The sequence below is a fragment of the Ornithorhynchus anatinus genome, chromosome 2 (genome assembly GCF_004115215.2).
Source record: "Ornithorhynchus anatinus isolate Pmale09 chromosome 2, mOrnAna1.pri.v4, whole genome shotgun sequence".
Lineage (NCBI taxonomy): Eukaryota > Metazoa > Chordata > Mammalia > Monotremata > Ornithorhynchidae > Ornithorhynchus > Ornithorhynchus anatinus.
In genome coordinates this window covers 111,985,984-112,003,654 of record NC_041729.1, presented here as the reverse complement: position 1 = coordinate 112,003,654, position 17,671 = coordinate 111,985,984, and the positions used below count along the sequence as shown (strand labels likewise).

General features: G+C 42.6%; 1 protein-coding gene across 8 annotated transcripts in view; it reads left to right on the top strand.

Moving 5' to 3' along the window:
• The window catches only part of MAP4K4 (mitogen-activated protein kinase kinase kinase kinase 4), a 269,726-nt gene that overhangs the window by 211,721 nt on the left and 40,334 nt on the right, over positions 1 to 17,671 (top strand). For 2 of the 8 annotated variants that reach the window (XM_029057433.2, XM_029057435.2), the window contains exons 13-18: positions 7,031 to 7,192; positions 10,419 to 10,505; positions 11,152 to 11,430; positions 12,794 to 12,955; positions 15,903 to 16,136; positions 17,131 to 17,237. In XM_029057433.2, the coding sequence (XP_028913266.1) occupies positions 7,031 to 7,192; positions 10,419 to 10,505; positions 11,152 to 11,430; positions 12,794 to 12,955; positions 15,903 to 16,136; positions 17,131 to 17,237 (1,031 nt within the window). The remainder of the gene's footprint in view (positions 1 to 7,030; positions 7,193 to 10,418; positions 10,506 to 11,151; positions 11,431 to 12,793; positions 12,956 to 15,902; positions 16,137 to 17,130; positions 17,238 to 17,671) is intronic. The other 6 variants (XM_039911193.1, XM_039911195.1, XM_029057439.2 and 3 more) reach the window with 3 other exon arrangements.

Genomic DNA, 17,671 nt, shown 5'->3' with positions numbered 1-17,671 from the left:
TCAGGCCACTTCACATGCCAGCTCTTGTCATAATTCTTCTTTTTTTGAATAAACCCTTCTCATCTTGAGTATCCAGCCCAGGTTATCCAGATAGGGCTGCCCTTACCACCACCATGATCACAGTTTCTTGGGAGTTTCCCTGCTCTGAGCCCTTCTGAAGGTGACTCCTGCCTCTCCCATGCTCCTGGAGACTTTTATTCTCACACTGAGGGTGAGAGCACAAGATGCTTTGGCCCCGGCAAGCCTACATAAGCCTGGCCTAATAATGATGATGACAAGAAATTAGAAAGCGGAATCAAGGTCAGCACATTCTTTGGGAAACTACCTAATTGTATTTGGTGTTGGTGTGGTGTTAAGCTCTAAACCAAACTAAAGGTCTACAGGGCTTGTAGTGCTATCCAACTTTCTCTGCGACTGTGATTCCATTTGTTTTGACTCCTTGAGCAATGGCTCCATCAGCATTTGTTTCTGTGCTGGCCTAGCTATCAAAAGGGAAGGCAGGATCCCAAAGAATGAAGTTGTTCTAATAACACATTGAAACCACGTTCACCGTAGTACAACTCCATTTGGTGGGACGCCTGAGTAGAGTGGATTTTAGGAGAATCCCCAAAAGATGGTGAACGGTAAGCTGAAATTGGGAAACCCTCCTGGGCTGGGAAGGCGAGGAAGCATTTTAAGGACATAGTGGAATAAAGCTTCATTGCTGCATACCATCTGAAAACTGGGTTTTTTTCTGCAGAAAAAACAGCATGTCATAAGGATATCAAGGAAGGATCCTGTGAGGGCAGAGACCTAAGGAACCCCCCCAAAAAAAACTAAAGCAGTTCTGAGTGCTGCATACATCATATATCAGCCTGTATGTGTGGACAATGGGGATAGGACTGTAGGTCTCAAATTAGCCTTTTCTGTCACACATGCTCCTCTACAGTCACATTTCTCTGAACATAGTGTCTTCATTCATTGACGTATTTATTGAGTGCCTACTGTGTGCAGAGCACTGTCTTCTTCAAGTACAAGAGACAACCCTCTCTCTATGTGTGTACACACCCACATATACCTCCTCTAATATTCCCCCCCGTCCCCTCCCCCCACCTCCCAATCCCCAAATTGACTCTTTTGGGATGGGAGAAGACACTCTTGTTAGAAGCACAGTCTGCAGAAGCTTCCTGTAGAACTACCAGTCAGATAAACATTTCATTATCCATTAAAGGTCAGAATAGGATGGCGCTTTTAGCAGTTAGTATTTCGGCAGATGGCCCACATCCTGCTATTTGTTCATGTGTTTAGATCTCCAAATCAGGTAGGCTTCATTTAAGTGCAGAAGACCAAAAAATGAACTAATAAAAATGATGGAACTAGCCACACGAGGTGGAATCGACTTACCCAGGTGTCCCTCATGAAAATTTGACCACATGCATATTGCTCTTGGTTTTCTTTTTTTTTCCCCTCAAAAAAACCTATTATAAGACATGCTTGCCAAAGGCTGTTTTTTGTCCTCAAGTAACAGTGTTTTGAGGAAAGATAAATTCTTCGGGGAATTATGTGAGTCTCTGATCCTCCTGGCTTTCTGTCATTTAGTGAAAGCCATAATGTTAATTCAGCATGGATCGTGGCATTCATTGGTGATAACAATGGGCACTTAAAAATTTTGATTTAAAAGAAATGAATAAAAATTGAGGAACTGTTTTTACAGTTTGGGCTGAGATTCTAGACGGTTTGGCCCCAAACCATGGCAGTTTGAAGTTGGGACATGAGCCAAAAGTATGAGGTGACATGGAGAAGAATCAGCGCAGCAGTCAGCCTTACCCTCTCCAACCTGCTCACCTCTCCCCACCCCAGTGTCAGAGCAGGTCCAGACCCCGTGATGTGATTGGTGTGAGGTGTGGCATCGGGGTCATCTGCCATGTTTTGGGGCCAATCTGGGGGCTCGGGGTCACTTTTTGAGAACCTGGGAGGGACATTTTACTTTAGACTAGGTCTTCCCTAGGATATAGCCTCACGGGATGAAGGGCCAGGGAATCAATTTGCATTCTTCAGGTCATTAATGAGATGGTATCAGGTCGTTCAGTTTATATCTTTCTTTCTTGTGCTCATTTGTCAGCATTACTGGGCATCTGCTAATAATAATAATGATGGTGGTGTTTGTTAAGCACCTAGCCAGGCACTGTACTAAGTGCTGGGGTGGATACAAGCAAATCAAGTTGAACACAGTCCCTTTCCCATGTGGGGCTCACAGTCTCAATCACTATTTTACAAATGAGGTACCTGAGGTTAAGAGAAGTGAAGTGACTTGCCCAGGGTCACACAGCAGATGAGTGGCAGAGTCATAATTAAAACCCATGACCTTCTGACTCCCAGACCCATGCCTTATCCACTATGCCATGCTGTATGCAGAGCTCTGCTTTAAGCACTTGGAAAAGTGCAAATGTGAGAGTAGAAGCAACTTGGTCTAATGGAAGGAGCACAGAACTGGGAGTCATGGGACTTGGTTTCAAATCCCAGTTCTGCTGCTTGCCTCTTGGATGACCTTGGACAAGTCACTTCACTTTTTTTTTCCCCTTTAGTGGTATTTGTTAAGCACTTACTGTGTGCCAGACACTGTACTAAGTGCTGGGGTAGATACAAGCTAAACAGGTTGGACACAGTCTGTGCCCCACATGGGCCCAAGTTCCACATGGGGCTCCATTCTTCTTCTCTATGTCTCAGTTTCCTCATCTGTAAAGCAGAGATTCAATATCTGTTCTCCCTCCTCTTTAAACTGTGAGATTTTCTCAAGACAGAAAAACCAGCACCAAAATTTAGGTCTTCCATATCTTCTGTATGTTCAGAAACATTGGAGGTGGAATGTTTGTTGCTGAACCTCAGTGTCATCTGTTCTCTCTTCCTCCTCACCTTTAAAAAAAAAATGTTAAGTGCTTACTATTTGCCAGGCACCATACTAAGCGCTGCAGTGGATGCAAGATAATTAGGTTGGACACGGTCCGTGTCCCATGTTAGTCCCAGTTCACTTCAGTAGCCTAAGCAGCAGTGTATGGGAACTCCTCAGCAACATTGTTGCATGGCCTGGATTACACCATAGAGTTTGAAAAGAAATCTGTGTTCACCAGACAGCAATGAAAAGCAGCATGGCATAATGGAAAGAGCGTGGGTCTGGGAGTCAGAGGACCTAATTCCCATTTTACTTATGAGATAACTGACAAGTGGCAGAGCTGGGATTAGAACCCACGTCCTTTGACTTCCAGGCTTGTGCTCTTTTCACTAGGCCATGCTGCTTCTCTCATTGTTTTTTTCCTTTGTTTCCTAAGCCTGAAAAATTGACTATGATGAATATTATTTTAAAAGAGAAGAGGTTGGTTAAAAGGAGCAATCTGCATGTGTTTCTTTGTTGCCCCACTTTTGAGCATTTCATATGTCTTCCCAGAATTGGTAATGCCAGATACAAATAATGTCCCTGGACACAGTGAAACCTATGCTGCAGATTGCCACTGGGGAGATTAATGGTCCAGGAGGTGACATTACTAGATCTTCTATTTTTATTTGCTGGAAGATTTCAAAGTTACTAGGGATGAAAAGATTTACACAAGTGCCGAAAGCTCGGGGTTGACGTGATTCATGTGGGCTGTTCCAGAGCTGATGGTGACTCTGACCTGGTGTGCTGGACCTTAGACCTTACTGAGTCAGCTGTCTGTCCAGGCCTTGTGTGGCAATGTTAAATGAAGGACCTCAGGGCCCTAATCTGAAACACTGACGGTTACTAGAGCGAGCAGGCTTATAGAGTGAGCAGGTTTATCCTCAGCATCTTTGAAAGCACTGTACATGCTGAAAGTCCTACCACTTCAGTCCCAGCTCAAGAACACTAACCTCTAGGCACATTGTTCAGTTTTATTCAGCCATTTCAAGCTATTACATTGAACAAATAGATTCTTTCCAACTGAACTTCAGAATCTGGAGTAATTTATCCTGCCTCCTGTGCACTGTACTCATCACAAGGTCTTGAACTAATCATCTAGGTTTCCTTTCACTAAAACCAAACCAGGAACACGTGGTTGAATCCAATAGTGATTTTTTTTCAGAGCAAGAAAATTCCTTCCCCTCTCCCACCGTTGACTGTAATCTTTATTGCCAAATTTTAAGAGGGCAACATGAAAGGAAATTGCTGTGACTATAGTCTGTTGTTCTTAATTGTGAATGATACTAATTCAACTGGAATGAAATGTTGTTTGCATAATTTTGATCTGGGAAGAGCAAAATGAGGAAGTTAACGGTTTTGCTTTAATTAAAAAGAGAAGGACTCTCCCACCTAATGATCACTTGTTGGGGTGAAACCTATGACTTTGTGGGCTACATACCCTGTAACCTTATCCATCTGTTAGTTGTCTAGTATCTTGCTTTCTGTTTCAGTCTCTTTGGGACTTTCAGGATTGGGGGTTCCTGATAGCTGATCTTCAAAAGAAGGGAAGCTTGATCTTTCTGAAAGATCTCAAAACTGAAATGTCCTTCCTTCCAGCCTTTCTTCCCCTTCTCCCGACCCACTCCCCTTCCCTTCCTATCAATTCCTTCTTCTGAGACATATAGAGCAGAGTCCTTGAGGCTCAGAATTGTATTCTGCTGGCAAGTCAATGTGAATGGTTGCCGACAGGAAGCTATTGCTGGTGAAGGGAAACTCCAGCTCTTTGTGTAGTCTGGCACTAAGACAATAGCCTGGTTGTACTTCCTAGATTTGATTTTGGTAGCAGGCAGAAGTCCTCTCTCTCCTTTGAAAATGACAAAAGGGAAAGGGAAAGAGAGAGGAAGTTGAGGGAAGATGTGGAATTGAGGAAGGTGGATTGTTGCAAGTGTCATTAGATATCAAAGATGGACAGTTCGGGTCATTAAGCAATCAATGACTGTCTTTAACCTGGAGAGATAGTGAAATTATTTTTAAGATTTTATGAGGTGGGAGGTAGATGATTTTCAAACTTAAAGCTGCATCCCAGGAGGCCACAAGCCAGTATAAGACTCTCAGGTGATATTTTCCCAAAGGAAACAATGGTTAAAGTATTGGTTGAGAGAAACTCAATCTCCTGATGCCTCCATCTGTATCTGCATGGTGATTTTTTTCGTTTTCCCAGGAAGGATTTTTACAGGGAGATTTGAAAAGGAACCATTCAGAGGAAGAGTTGAAGAGACAGAAATATTGAAGTGTTTTTGCTTCTCTATTTCAAAATACAGAAAAATCCCTCTAACTTATTCAGAAGATACAAATTTGCCACGCACAGTGTAACTGTATCTTAAAACCCCTGGAAACCTGGTGGATTGCTCTACTATTACTAGCTTTTGCCAGCTAAATTTAAATTAACCTCAGAGTCACAGAAGAGCAAACTGCCTTAAAGCTTGAAAGTGCGAGAGCCCATGCAGTCACAAGTTGGGTCTGATTTTAAAGCCCCGAGTGATCAAAAAACAAGGAAACATGGCAGAAGAGGACTTAGGTCTTGAGAACTGCCAGGCTACAATCGAAACTGTATTATTCTGTGCCATTGTCATTCTGTAAATGGGCATTGATTCCCTCAGAGTAGCCAATATCCGGAAACAGTTTTTGGATTCAAAATCTTTGAAAGCAGTTTTGGGGGAAGCCTCTCCTATTTTCTCCACAGCAAGTAATTTTAAACTTTGTCAAATTTAGCTAAAAGGAAGAAAATAGCTGATCCTACATGTGGGAATAATTTAACAAAATCCTTACAATGCTTTGGTGCTTCTTGACTTTTGGGTGATAGTGGATCTTAGATGTCATGGAACTGAGTGACATTTCTCCCATTTTTTGTCCCACAGCACTTATGTACAAATCTGTAATTTTTACTAATGTCTTTCTCTCCCTCTAGATTGTAAGCTTCTCCTGGGCAGGGAATATGTCTGTTATTATATTAATTTTTCCCAAGCGCTTAGTACTGTGTTGTGCACACAGTAACGCTCAGTGAATACAATTGACTGACTGATTGCTGGTATGGTTATAGTAAACATTGTTATTCTCTAAATGAAAATCTAATTTGAGAACCTTCAAAATTAATATCCAAAACCCCACCACCCAATTCCCTAGAAATGTATAAGATTCTTCTCCTACTTAATAATCCCAGCTCTGCCGCCTGCCAGCTGTGTGACTGTGGGCAAGTCACTTAACTTCTCTGTGCCTCAGCTACCTCATCTGTAAAATGGGGATTAAGTGTGAACCTCACGTGGGACAACCTGATTACCCCCTATCTACCCCAGCGCTTAGAACAATGCTCGACACATGGTAAGCACTTAACAAATACCAACATTATTATTATTATTAAGAGTGAGAAGCTGTTTAAATAATCATTTAAAGGGTTATTTAACTAGTGAAAGACCAGCTGAAGGATAGTGCATTGTGGCAGAGGTGGTGATCTCAGAAAGCTGAAGAAGTAATCTCTGTTCTCAGGAGAAGTTAACCCTGTTGTCTCTGAAAGTCCCCAAAATTGTCAATATTTCATTTTCCTCCTTTTCCAGAGGCTTAGCCATAAGCTATAGCAGAGTCAGTAGTTTTATTGAGTGCCTCCTGTGGGCAGGCAGTCTCAGGCAGAGGAGAGACTGCTCTTCCTGCCTTTTTTTTTCTTTACCCTAGGGGAGGAGTGACATTGTTCTAGTGAAACTTGATTTTTACATTTGTTGGTTTTGCAGCCATTTGCAAGACCAAAGCTAGAAGCCAGCAGAGACATCAGCACATCATTTAGGAATTCCTGTATGGGTTGGAACAATAGCATTGAGTTCTAAATGTATAACCTGTTATGCTCAACCTTTATTTTTCTTTATCCAAATCCTCACAACCAGCAGAAGAGTAAATGGAGAACTATACTCCATACTATATGGTCTGGATGAACTGCTCAAGTTTGCTCTCATATTTTCCTTTTCCACATTTCTTCTTTTAAAATTGCACATAATCCTTTATTCAGGCCCAAGGGAAGAGTTCTGCTGAATAGTTTGTCCCCATGGCATTCAGAGTGTTGTTGGCATTTTTCTTCGTGTGTGTGTGTCACAGCAACAGAGAAGAGAACGTGAAGCTCGAAGGCAGCAGGAGCGCGAACAGCGGAGAAGAGAGCAGGAAGAGAAGAGACGTCTAGAGGAGCTCGAGAGGAGGCGAAAAGAAGAAGAAGAGAGGAGGCGAGCGGAAGAAGAGAAAAGAAGAGTGGAGAGAGAACAGGTTAGTCTGGGATAAGTGCTCCAACAAGTTAGACTTTTGGGAGGTGTGGGTTGTTTCCAAAATCAAGGGCAAATCACAACTGGGAAGAGCAAGTGGGAAACAAACCCTTCAGAGGCGCCCTGACTCTTCACTTAGCCTTGGTGGAAAGTTGGGTGGGAATTACAAAGAACACCTTCAGCCATAGAAGAGGTTAAGTCTCAGCTCACACCGAAAGAGTGAAGAGGACCTTCATGATTTGGCTGAGTCCCACAGAAGGAGACAAAATTAAGTTTAGACAAAAATTCACATATTTACTTGTCCACTTTAACCTAGTTTGGATTACTTGTTGCCTCTAATATGAATATTACAGACATAAAACTGTTGTATTTGAGGTTGTTTTAGAAGAAATGGCTAAGTGGCCATCACACGAATGGGTGGACATTAGAGTTTAGGTAGCACCAAAAAATATGGATGATGACCTTGTCCAAGCTTCCCAAGCCTACCTGTCAATTTTGGGGGCAATTCTCATTGGACTGTGTAAATGTCAATAAATGACCTGATTTAGAAAGTTCTATTCATTCCTGTAAAACACCAGCCATGGGATTCTTCTTTTAGTACAACTCATCTGGGTGTCAGAGTTCATTTTTAATTTCAGTTCCTGAATTTTGTGTTTTTAACTTTATAGTGGATATTATTTTTTTGTCATTTTAGCATGTTAATTGCCTTTGTTTCGTAAGTGCCTTTATAATCGGAGAATGTAAGGGAAAGATTCAGATCATGTTTAAAAACTGTACTTAAACTTAGTGGTGCTCAAACTCTTTCATGTTCAGCTCCTAACATCCTTGTAAATTTAACCTGTATCTAATGAAAATGTCAGAGCTTTTGACAGTTTTGAAAAACATCTTATATGTGCCTTTGTGCACTTCAGATTTCATTTATAGCTTTTTTGATGATGTCAAGTTCATGCTTTTAATTACATATACCCTAACTTAAAAAACAACAACATATTTTGAGTCAAAAGGCATAATAATAATAATGATGCCATTTGTTAAGCGCTTACCAAGTGCAAAGCACTGTTCTAAGCGCTGGGGAGGATACAAGATGATCAGATTGTCCCACATGAGGCTCACAGTCTTAATCCCCATTTTACAGATGAGGTAACTGAGGCACAGAGAAGTTAAGTGACTTGTCCAAAGTCACACAGCTGACAAGCGGCTGAACCAGAATTTGAACCCATGACCTCTGACTCCCAAGACCGTGCTCTTTCCACTGAGCCACACTGCTTCTCTAATTAAACCATACAAACCCTCAGCTATTTCAGTCACATAATCAGTCAGTAATATTCATTCAGCTCTTACTGTGTGCGGTGCACTGCACTGAGCGCTTGGGAGAGTACAGTATAGCAGAGTCGGTAGGCATGTTCCCTGCCCACTGTGAGTGTACATAACTAAACTAGCTTTAAATCCAAGAATTCTTGGAAATGATGAAGAAATACTGACTTTGCAAAACTAGGACCTGTGGTAGATATAAATTAATCAGGCCCTGTCCTTCAAGGGGCTCACAGTCTAAGTAGTGGGGAGAATGGGTATTGAATGTTTCTCTGACAGTTGAAGAAACTGAGGTGTAGAGAAGTGAAGTGACTTGTCCAAGGTCACACAACTGGCAAGTGGTGGAGCGAGGACTAGAACCTAAGCTCACTTTTACTGTGAGTCCCATATGGGACAGGAACTGTGTCCAACCTGATTATCTTGAATCTACCCCAGCACTTAGTACATTGCCTGGCACATAGTAAGCACATAACAAACACTATTATTAAATTTTTTATCATCGTTATCAGGCCCTCTCACTCCCAGGCCTGGGCTCTTTCCACTAGGCCCCTCCTTAAGCTCTGCATGTTTTGAATAGAGCGATCTTAAAGAATTAGGGAATATTTTTCAACCCACATCTATCTAGATAGAATGGCTCTTGGCATGTATATGGTGCCGATCAAAGCACACTCCTTGAAATATGGGTTTTCCTTAATTTGGGGTTTCTCAGCAACATAGTCACTGAGTTACAGGAGAACTAAAATCTACATGTCTATTATTGTAACAATCATAGATGGTGGTGCTGTGATTTTGTGAATAGCACATCTCCACTAATTTAAAAGAAAATCTACATTTAGTCTTTAGTCCTAGTTATCCAATTATTTGCTATCCTTTGTGATTATTAGCTACTTGAAGCATACTTGAGCAAAAGTGCTTGTGTTAATTCCTGTACCCACAATCTTCACTGAATTAATACTGCATTTCCCTGACATTCTGTGGTAGTGGAGGTAAGTAGGTAGGTGAGAGAATACTAGCTCTTTCTCTGCCTTTGGAGGTAGAAGTTAAATCTGGTTTTAGGGCCAAAGAGAACATTAGTTTGGCCTCAGATTTATTCACTAGCGAATGTTGGTTTGGATCACACAGTCACCGCCCAGCTCAGCAAAGAGTGACTTTGTCTGTTCGGAGTGGTGGAGGACTGGATACGAAGTGAGAATTGGGATCTAGAGTGTGTCAAGTCATAAGCTTCAACAGACAGCTGGGAAAATTTATACACTGGTCCATGCTGGCTGTTCCATAGTTTTTCAAGATTTAGAAAGGGTGACACTTATAGTCATAATCTGGACATTCAATGTCAGGTGAGGCATTGTCGGTTATCTCAAATTTTTAAATGAATCTTTTTCCATCTTTTAGAATGCAAATGATCTCGGAGTGTATGCTGACATGTCATCAAGCACACACTGTGTCGGGTACCCTATAGTCCACATGACCCAATTTAGTAGCCCAACAAAGGGTTTGGGGCTGACAAGTTTTAGCTAAGGCTTTCTAAATGTGGTTTTTACGTCTTGGTCCTTAGAAAGCAGCATGGCCCAGTGGTTAGAACACAGTCTTGGGAATCAGAAAGACCTGGGTTCTCATTGTGGCTCTACCACTTGTCTCTTGTGTGACCTTGGGCAAATCACGTTACTTCTCTGGGCCTCAGTTACCTCATTTGTAAAATGTGGATAAGACTTGTGGACTGGGTCCAACCTGATTAGCTTGTACCTACTTAGTGCTTAGTTCAGTGTCTGGCGCATAGTAAGCATTTAAAAAAATACCACTGAAAAAAAGTGAACTATTGCGATAAATGACTGGGGGAAAGAACAGTGTGTGGTGTTCCACTAAGGTGTTTCTGATGCATTCCTTTTGAATAAATTTATTGCTGGGTAATTTCTATGTGACAGGAGTATATCAGGCGACAGCTAGAAGAGGAGCAGCGGCACTTGGAAATTCTTCAGCAGCAGCTGCTCCAGGAGCAGGCCATGTTACTGGTAACGCACTGTATCTGTTTTGTTCCATAGTTCTAGAGTTCATTTATCCGGCCAGGCCCAGGATCCTCTCTCCGCCCCTCTACCCCCACCCCAAGCTGGGTACAGCTGCACTAACTCTATGAACAATGGAGCTTGATTCAGACCTTGTAGTCGGCTGACAGGCATACATTTAGAGAAGCTCTCTATGGTTGCCCTGTTTTTGCTGCTTTAAGAGGAGGGCTTTTATTTATCTGTCTTAAAAAGTTGAACAGTTCTGATCTGGTGGTCCTGTTTTTGAACAAGACCTTGGCAATTCAGCAAAGAACTAGAGAGTTTCGATGCTACCTAGGAAGAACACAGAACACGTAAAATTAACTGGGAGACATTGGTTTAGGGCTGGGCTGTTGCATATAACTGTTTTATGAACATCGTGTTGGCTCACTTAATAACAGTAACCATGTTTAAAATCAGTTTTGCTCTAACTGACCAATGGTATCATGGTTAGCGACACTCTCGGTTTTTCCAACAGGTAACATGCCATTAAAATTCCCGATTTTTTTTGCTTTTCATTAAAGGAAAGAAAAGTGGGTGATGTCTATTTAAAGGGATTGGTAGGTTAACAATATAGGGTCCATTCAGTGTTATCTTGAATGCTGTCTCCTCAAAGGAATACAGGTGGCGAGAGATGGAGGAGCACCGGCAAGCCGAGAGGCTCCAGCGGCAACTGCAGCAAGAACAGGCGTACCTCCTGTCACTACAGCATGACCACAGGAGGCACCACCAACAACAGCAGCAGCAGCAACAACAGCAGCAGCCGCTACAGCAGCCACAGCAGCAGCAGCAGCAACAGCCACAGCAGCAGCAAGTGCAACAAGAAAGGAACAAGCAAAGTTATCATGCTCCAGAGCCCAAGCCCCAATATGAACCTCCTGAAAGAACCCGAGAGGTATATTATTTCCCCCACTCCCCCATTTTGGGGGCTGGTTAACTCATGGGCAGGGAACATGTCTGCTTATTCTCTTGTATTGTACTTGCCCAAGCACTTAGAACAGTGCCCTGCACACAGCACTCAGTAAATACCATCAATTGATCGACTGATTGATTAGTAGGTCCTGGGATGTCTAAGGGAATATTGTGATGAGTAGCATGCAGTTTTGATGAGACTTAAATAGAAAGGCTTTTGAAATACACTAAACATATAGTGAGATAATAGTAAAGAAAGAATCCCTGAATTGTATTATTGAAATGCTATTGGAGGGTGGTTTTCTGGTGGGGGTCATCTTTTGTTTTCTGTAAACTCTTCCAAGTTCTTAGTACAGTGCTTGACACTCTGGTGCTCAATAATTATCTCCTGTTCTCTTAAAACGTGCCGCAGAAGCAAAAATTGGTAAATGGTTAGATGGGCAGTCTCTTGTCTTCCCATCTCTGGGGATTGGAGTTAATGTTGGAAGCTTGAGGTGAGATATAAGGGCTTGAGCACTTGGTGTGGCATATTGATTTTTCCAGGACACTATGGTTTCAGCAAAACATTCAGTTCATTCATTCATTCAGTTATATTTATTGAGCATTTACTGTGTGCAGAGCACTGTATTAAGCGCTTGAGAGTACAATAAACAGACACATTCCCTGTCCACAGTGAGCTTACAGTCTAGAGGGTGAAATCTTTCTCTCAACATTCACTCCCCTTCAAGTGCCTAATTTGCCAATTTAACAGTTTAAACCCTCTTTCCTCTGGACCAGGAACAGGGGCAAATAGGATCTGATTGGAGAATGTTGGGAAAAGCATTTTGATTTGTGATGAAAAATGTATGTATTTTTTTCCCCTCTTCCTCTTGGGTCAGTCATTGATTGGCCAAGGAGTAAATTTTATATCAATGTCACACTCTAGACAAATCTCAGGTTTAGATGGCATTTTCTCCCGTGAAATTCTTTCTTTTCCCAGACTAATCCCTTGTACTTTTATTTTCCCAAAGCACTTTGTCCTAGTTTACATCATTTTTGTTCTTTTAGTAATCCCTAAGAGGCAGGGGGGCAAATGGTATTATTTCCACCTTTTGGCCAGTGAGGCAACTGAGGCACAGAGAGATTAAGTGAATTTCTGAGGCCACTCAGTGGTCCAGCCCAGTGCTGGGGTTAGAACCTAAGACATTCTTAGCTTGCTGCTATCCCAGTACCCCATTCCCTGTTATGGGAAACCAGAGTATTCTCACCAGACCGGGATATATGTCCTACTCTTCATTTAGGGCCATGTTATGACTCATGCACTAACTTACTAACAGCAAATTCTATCTTTTGCTTCTCTGATGCAGGTGGAAGATAGATTTAGGAAAACTAACCAAGGCTCCCCTGAAGCACAATCTAAGCAGACAGGCAAAGTTTTGGAGCCACCAGTGCCTTCAAGATCAGAGTCCTTTTCCAATGGCAACTCCGAGGCTGTACAGCCTGCACTGCAGAGACCGGTGGAACCACAGGTAGCAGCAGAAAGTGTTGTTGGCTGAGGGGATCTCAAGGCTCCATGGGGTTTCCCACTTCTACAGAAGTGAGAGAGATAAAGACAGAGACAGACAGAGAGAATCTTTATTGCCGAACATTGAACGTGAACAGTGGGTAGACTAAAGAATCTCAGTTCATATATGTCTTTGAAAATAATGAGTATCAAAGATCCTATTCTCTTTCCCTCGTTTATGACGTGCTTGAACCACAGTGGTGAATCTGTCCTACTTGATGTTTGCTAGTCATGCCCACTAGCTGATTTCACTGATGGGCTGTATTCCCCCCGCTACAGGGTCCAACAGATTAGGAGAGGCTGTCCTCTTGTTTTAACCCAAGGGTACTTGAAAGTTGAGCAATATAAAAAGAAAGTCAGAGGAGGAAAATCTGATGAAGATGCATTAAAAAAAAAATCTTCCTCTGAATCCAGTGTGGTTGGGACAGGCTGTCTAGATGATGCATCCTCACAGCATGTAATCGGGTACAGAGCCAAATCCATGCTATCTCTCCCCACTGGAACGGGGTTTGTGTGGTACCAAACTAGGCACAGGAGTCCAGAAACTGGTGTAGCCTCCTAAGGACGTGTCAGGGTGTGCGGAAGGGGCCTGGGAAAAGATCAAACATCTCCTTGCACTTAGCAGCCAGTCTGCTCTCCAGAAGCTTTTCTCATTGCCGTAGCGTCATGCACTGCAAAAGATGCAACACTGCAATTGCCTGCCACTGCATTCCCCCTGCCTTGGAGTAGGGGACTATCCCACGTGGGGGTAAAAGGACAGGAGGAATTGGGAGCCCCAACAGGCAAGTTGGGACCAAAGATACAAGAGGACCCATTCTAGTTGAATTCTAGTCTGAGTGTGGAACAGGGATGGTGCCTGATCTACAGTGCATCTACCCCAGAGCTTAGCACATAGATTAAGACCTTAATAAATACCTTAACCAACTAATTATAAGCTGAGAATCCAGAGGCCTTGCTGGAGCAAAGATAAATTTAACTGATGCTTGTTGGTTCTTCATGAATAGAGTCAGACTGGCCAGGGCTTGCCTCAGTATCATTATTTGGGATAGGAATGGTGAGCCAGGATTCATGTTAATCCTGGCCACAGTCATCTCTTCCGGATGTAGGTGGGGGTCTTGGGTGGCATCACTGCCTATTTAACTCCACTTACGAGTCACGATCAGAGTATGAAAAGACCCATTGGTCAGCTGTGGATGGCATTGCGGAGGGTGGTCTGGACCAGGAATCTTCTGGGAGATCCCAAAGCTTCAGATCCTCACCTGTTGATGGGGTCACTTGAGAGAGTTATATTCAAATTGCCCTGAACTTGCTCTGTGCTCTTTTGTATCAGGAATAACCTGCTTCAGGGAGAGTCTCCCTCGGCCAGTGAGGATGAGTTTGAAGTGCTGTTTGAAAGATCCATCTTCTATCAGAGTATAAATCTAGGGAATCAAGCCTTTTTTTGGAAGAGCACTTCCTCATTTGAAAAAGAGAACTTACACATTTTGTCAAGCAAGGGGGCCATTGGTAGGAGAGACCATGGTCTCTGACTGACTGGGGGATGACAGGTTTGTGTTTTATGTGCAGTAGACCCTGACCAGTCTCACTTTTGCAGCAGGTGTTGGGTTGGAAGCATGTGGGTAGTAGGTATAATATTTTTCTTTTGAGGAGGTCAGAAACCTAGGCTCTCAACACACACACATACACAAACTCAAACTCTCCCCCTCCCCACCGCCCCCACCAGCCTGTCCATATCTTTTCCTCCCATACCCACCAATACACATATAAATACCTAATCACCTTATATCCTCAGATATGTGCTCAGTATACCTATAATAAACACATTCACACATTCTCTCAGTTCAGGAAGCACTTCCATGTGAGGGACACTAGAATCACGTTGTATGCACAGATAGAGAAACCGAGATCTCTAGCTGAGATACTGACAGGGTTTGGGGGAGGGCACCCACTTGGGGATAGAGAAGCTCCTAAACAAATCTGAATGGACAGAAAATGGACAGAGGGAGTGGCATAGGAGGTGCTTAGGAGCAGAGAGAAAATACCAGGAGAAAAGAGAGAGGAAGGGAAATCAGAACTTTGAAAATGAGAAATATGTGTCTGCTTCTTACCCAGACAAAGAGTGGTTGTTTTTTCTAGGAAAGTGCAAAACTCCAAAATGTGATTTTATCTTTTCAGAATTGTAGGGACTATTTCTGGTTATAAGCACTATTCAACTGCCAGTGTTGAAGCCAACCTAAAGCAGAAGTTCAGTGTCCCCCATAATAAACCCAGGGAGCCTGCAGTTAGCTGCCACTAAAGAAATCACCTTTTTATCTTTTTGCCAAACAAGTGTTAGGAATATACAGGATTTGGATAAAATACTGAGTGACACCAAAAGCATGTGAGAGATCTGACAGTTTGAAAATTTGCAAGAATAGCCTTCCCATGGACTGCAAAGGCAAAAACAAGGGCCTTCGTTTTTTAATCTTTTTATTCTTGAGCTGTGACACTGTTTATGCATCTGAAATTTCATCGACCTGGTAATGTGAAGATGGATGTATTTAGGCGTGCATGTCCGGCAGTGTTTATTTAATCCTGTAATTCAGAACTCCTGCCTCTCCTCCCTCTCTCCTGCCTGCCGTTTTTTGATGTGCATGTGTGCATGTGTCTGATGGTTCAACCCACCGGAGCGACAATATTGCAGACCTCTTCACTGTTCCTATTTACTGTTGCCCCTGTTTTTGTCCATGAGTTTTTCTCATAACAGTGCATTTGTGCCTTCCTTCCTACTGGGTTCCTTTGTAGTAAAGTGCACCTATCTCACCTCATGCTTGCTGTATGCCATTCCCATCCTGCTTTGGATTCAGTGTTGACCAGAAAGCCAGTTATGATACAGAACGCATTGAATGTCTTGTGTTTTGTTTTCTCGTAAGGTACAGTGGTCCCATCTGGCATCTCTCAAGAACAATGTTTCCCCTGTCTCGCGATCCCATTCCTTCAGTGACCCTTCTCCTCCCAAATTTGCACATCACCATCTTCGTTCTCAGGACCCATGCCCACCTTCACGCAGTGAGGTGATCGGTCAGAGTTCCGACTCTAAGTCGGAGGGACCTGACCCCGCCCAAAAACCTTGGGCTAGATCAGACAGTGACGAGGTGCCTCCAAGGGTAAGGAGTAGCAAGACAGACGTCTGTGTGTGTGTGTGTGTGTGTGTGTGTGTGTGTGTATGTTTTGGGTTGGGGAGATTGTGTTTTTTTGTTTTTAAAAGTGTGGTGTCTCTTCACCCAAGAAAATGGGCCCGTAAATATGGGTAGAGGAAAGAGAGTATGAACTGTGAGGTGAAAGTTGAGAATCATTCAGTTAAACCTGTGGCTTTTTGTTTGTTTTTAATAGAACTGAGCTAATAATTTAAGGGTAGCCCATGGGAAACAGGCTTATGGTCCAAATGATATTTTTTCCTGTTTTGTTTTTCTTTTTTGCATCGGCCAATGTTTCGTTAAAGCCTATAAAAGCTACACAGTTTATTTTGCCTCATTAACACCAAATTAAAATGTTCAGAAAAAGACATAGAAACCAAATGTAATTTCATTGATAGGGTTTCACTTAAAAAAAAAACACTTTTGATTCTCCCTTGGGGTTTTTTTTTTTAACTTTTTCAGTTGCTTTCAAAATTACAGAATTGTGGGATTGAACCAAAAGACACATTTCGTCTATTTTTTCCTCCCCTGGGGATTTGCTTCTTCTGAATATTTTCTTGCTTCCTGCCTGTCTTTCCCTTCTGCTGATCCATTTGTAGCCCATTGTTTGGTTTCTTTGAGCTTATTTTCTTGATTTTCACGTTATCTCAGCAAATTACTTTGTATACCCTGGCCCTTAGCTTCAATCCAGCATCATATTTTCTTAATTGCCATAGGAACATGGGGAGGTGGTTTGTGTGGGCTCCTTGTATTCCTGAGATTAAATTTGGAATACCTTGTTGTTTGAACAAGAACCTAGAGAAGGCTCTGCAAATGGGGATGAGAAAAATTCAATTAGGACAGGAATGTATTGAATATATGCCTTCAGAGAAAGAGAAGGAGAGGGATAGTGGGGTGAGAGAGAGTTTGCTTTTTCCCTTCGTCCCTGTTCCATCATTTAATTTAATTTATTTTTCTGTCTGAGGTACCCGTGAGAACCACATCCCGATCTCCTGTTTTATCCCGACGTGATTCCCCCCTGCAGAGCAGTGGACAGCAAAATAACTCAACAGGTCAAAGGAACTCCACGAGGTAAGGGGGGAGTGGAGAGAGCAATGGAATTAAGCCCCAGGTTTGTTAGACCCTTTTCTATGGCCTGAACACCTGTAAATGGAAGGTGTAGGCTACCACTATAGATGCTCTGGAGCCTGAAGTCATGGAACAATGAGAGTCCCGAGTGTAGGAGGATGAAGCCCAAAATTCTAGCATAAAGTTAGGTTGTGAAAGAGGGAGAAATGAAAAATCTGTTTGCCCCAAATAGAATGACATCGGTCAGGTAAAGGGGTAGGTGACAGGGCCTGGGAAGAAACCTAGCCAGAAGGCCTGTCATCTTTCAAAGTTAGTCCATTATTCATGTTTATTGCGTGCTCACTGTGTATAGAGCATTGTATTAAGCATTTGGGAGTACGATATAACAGTTACATTCCATGCCCCCAAACTTCCATACCTCAGGCACTCCCAAACCA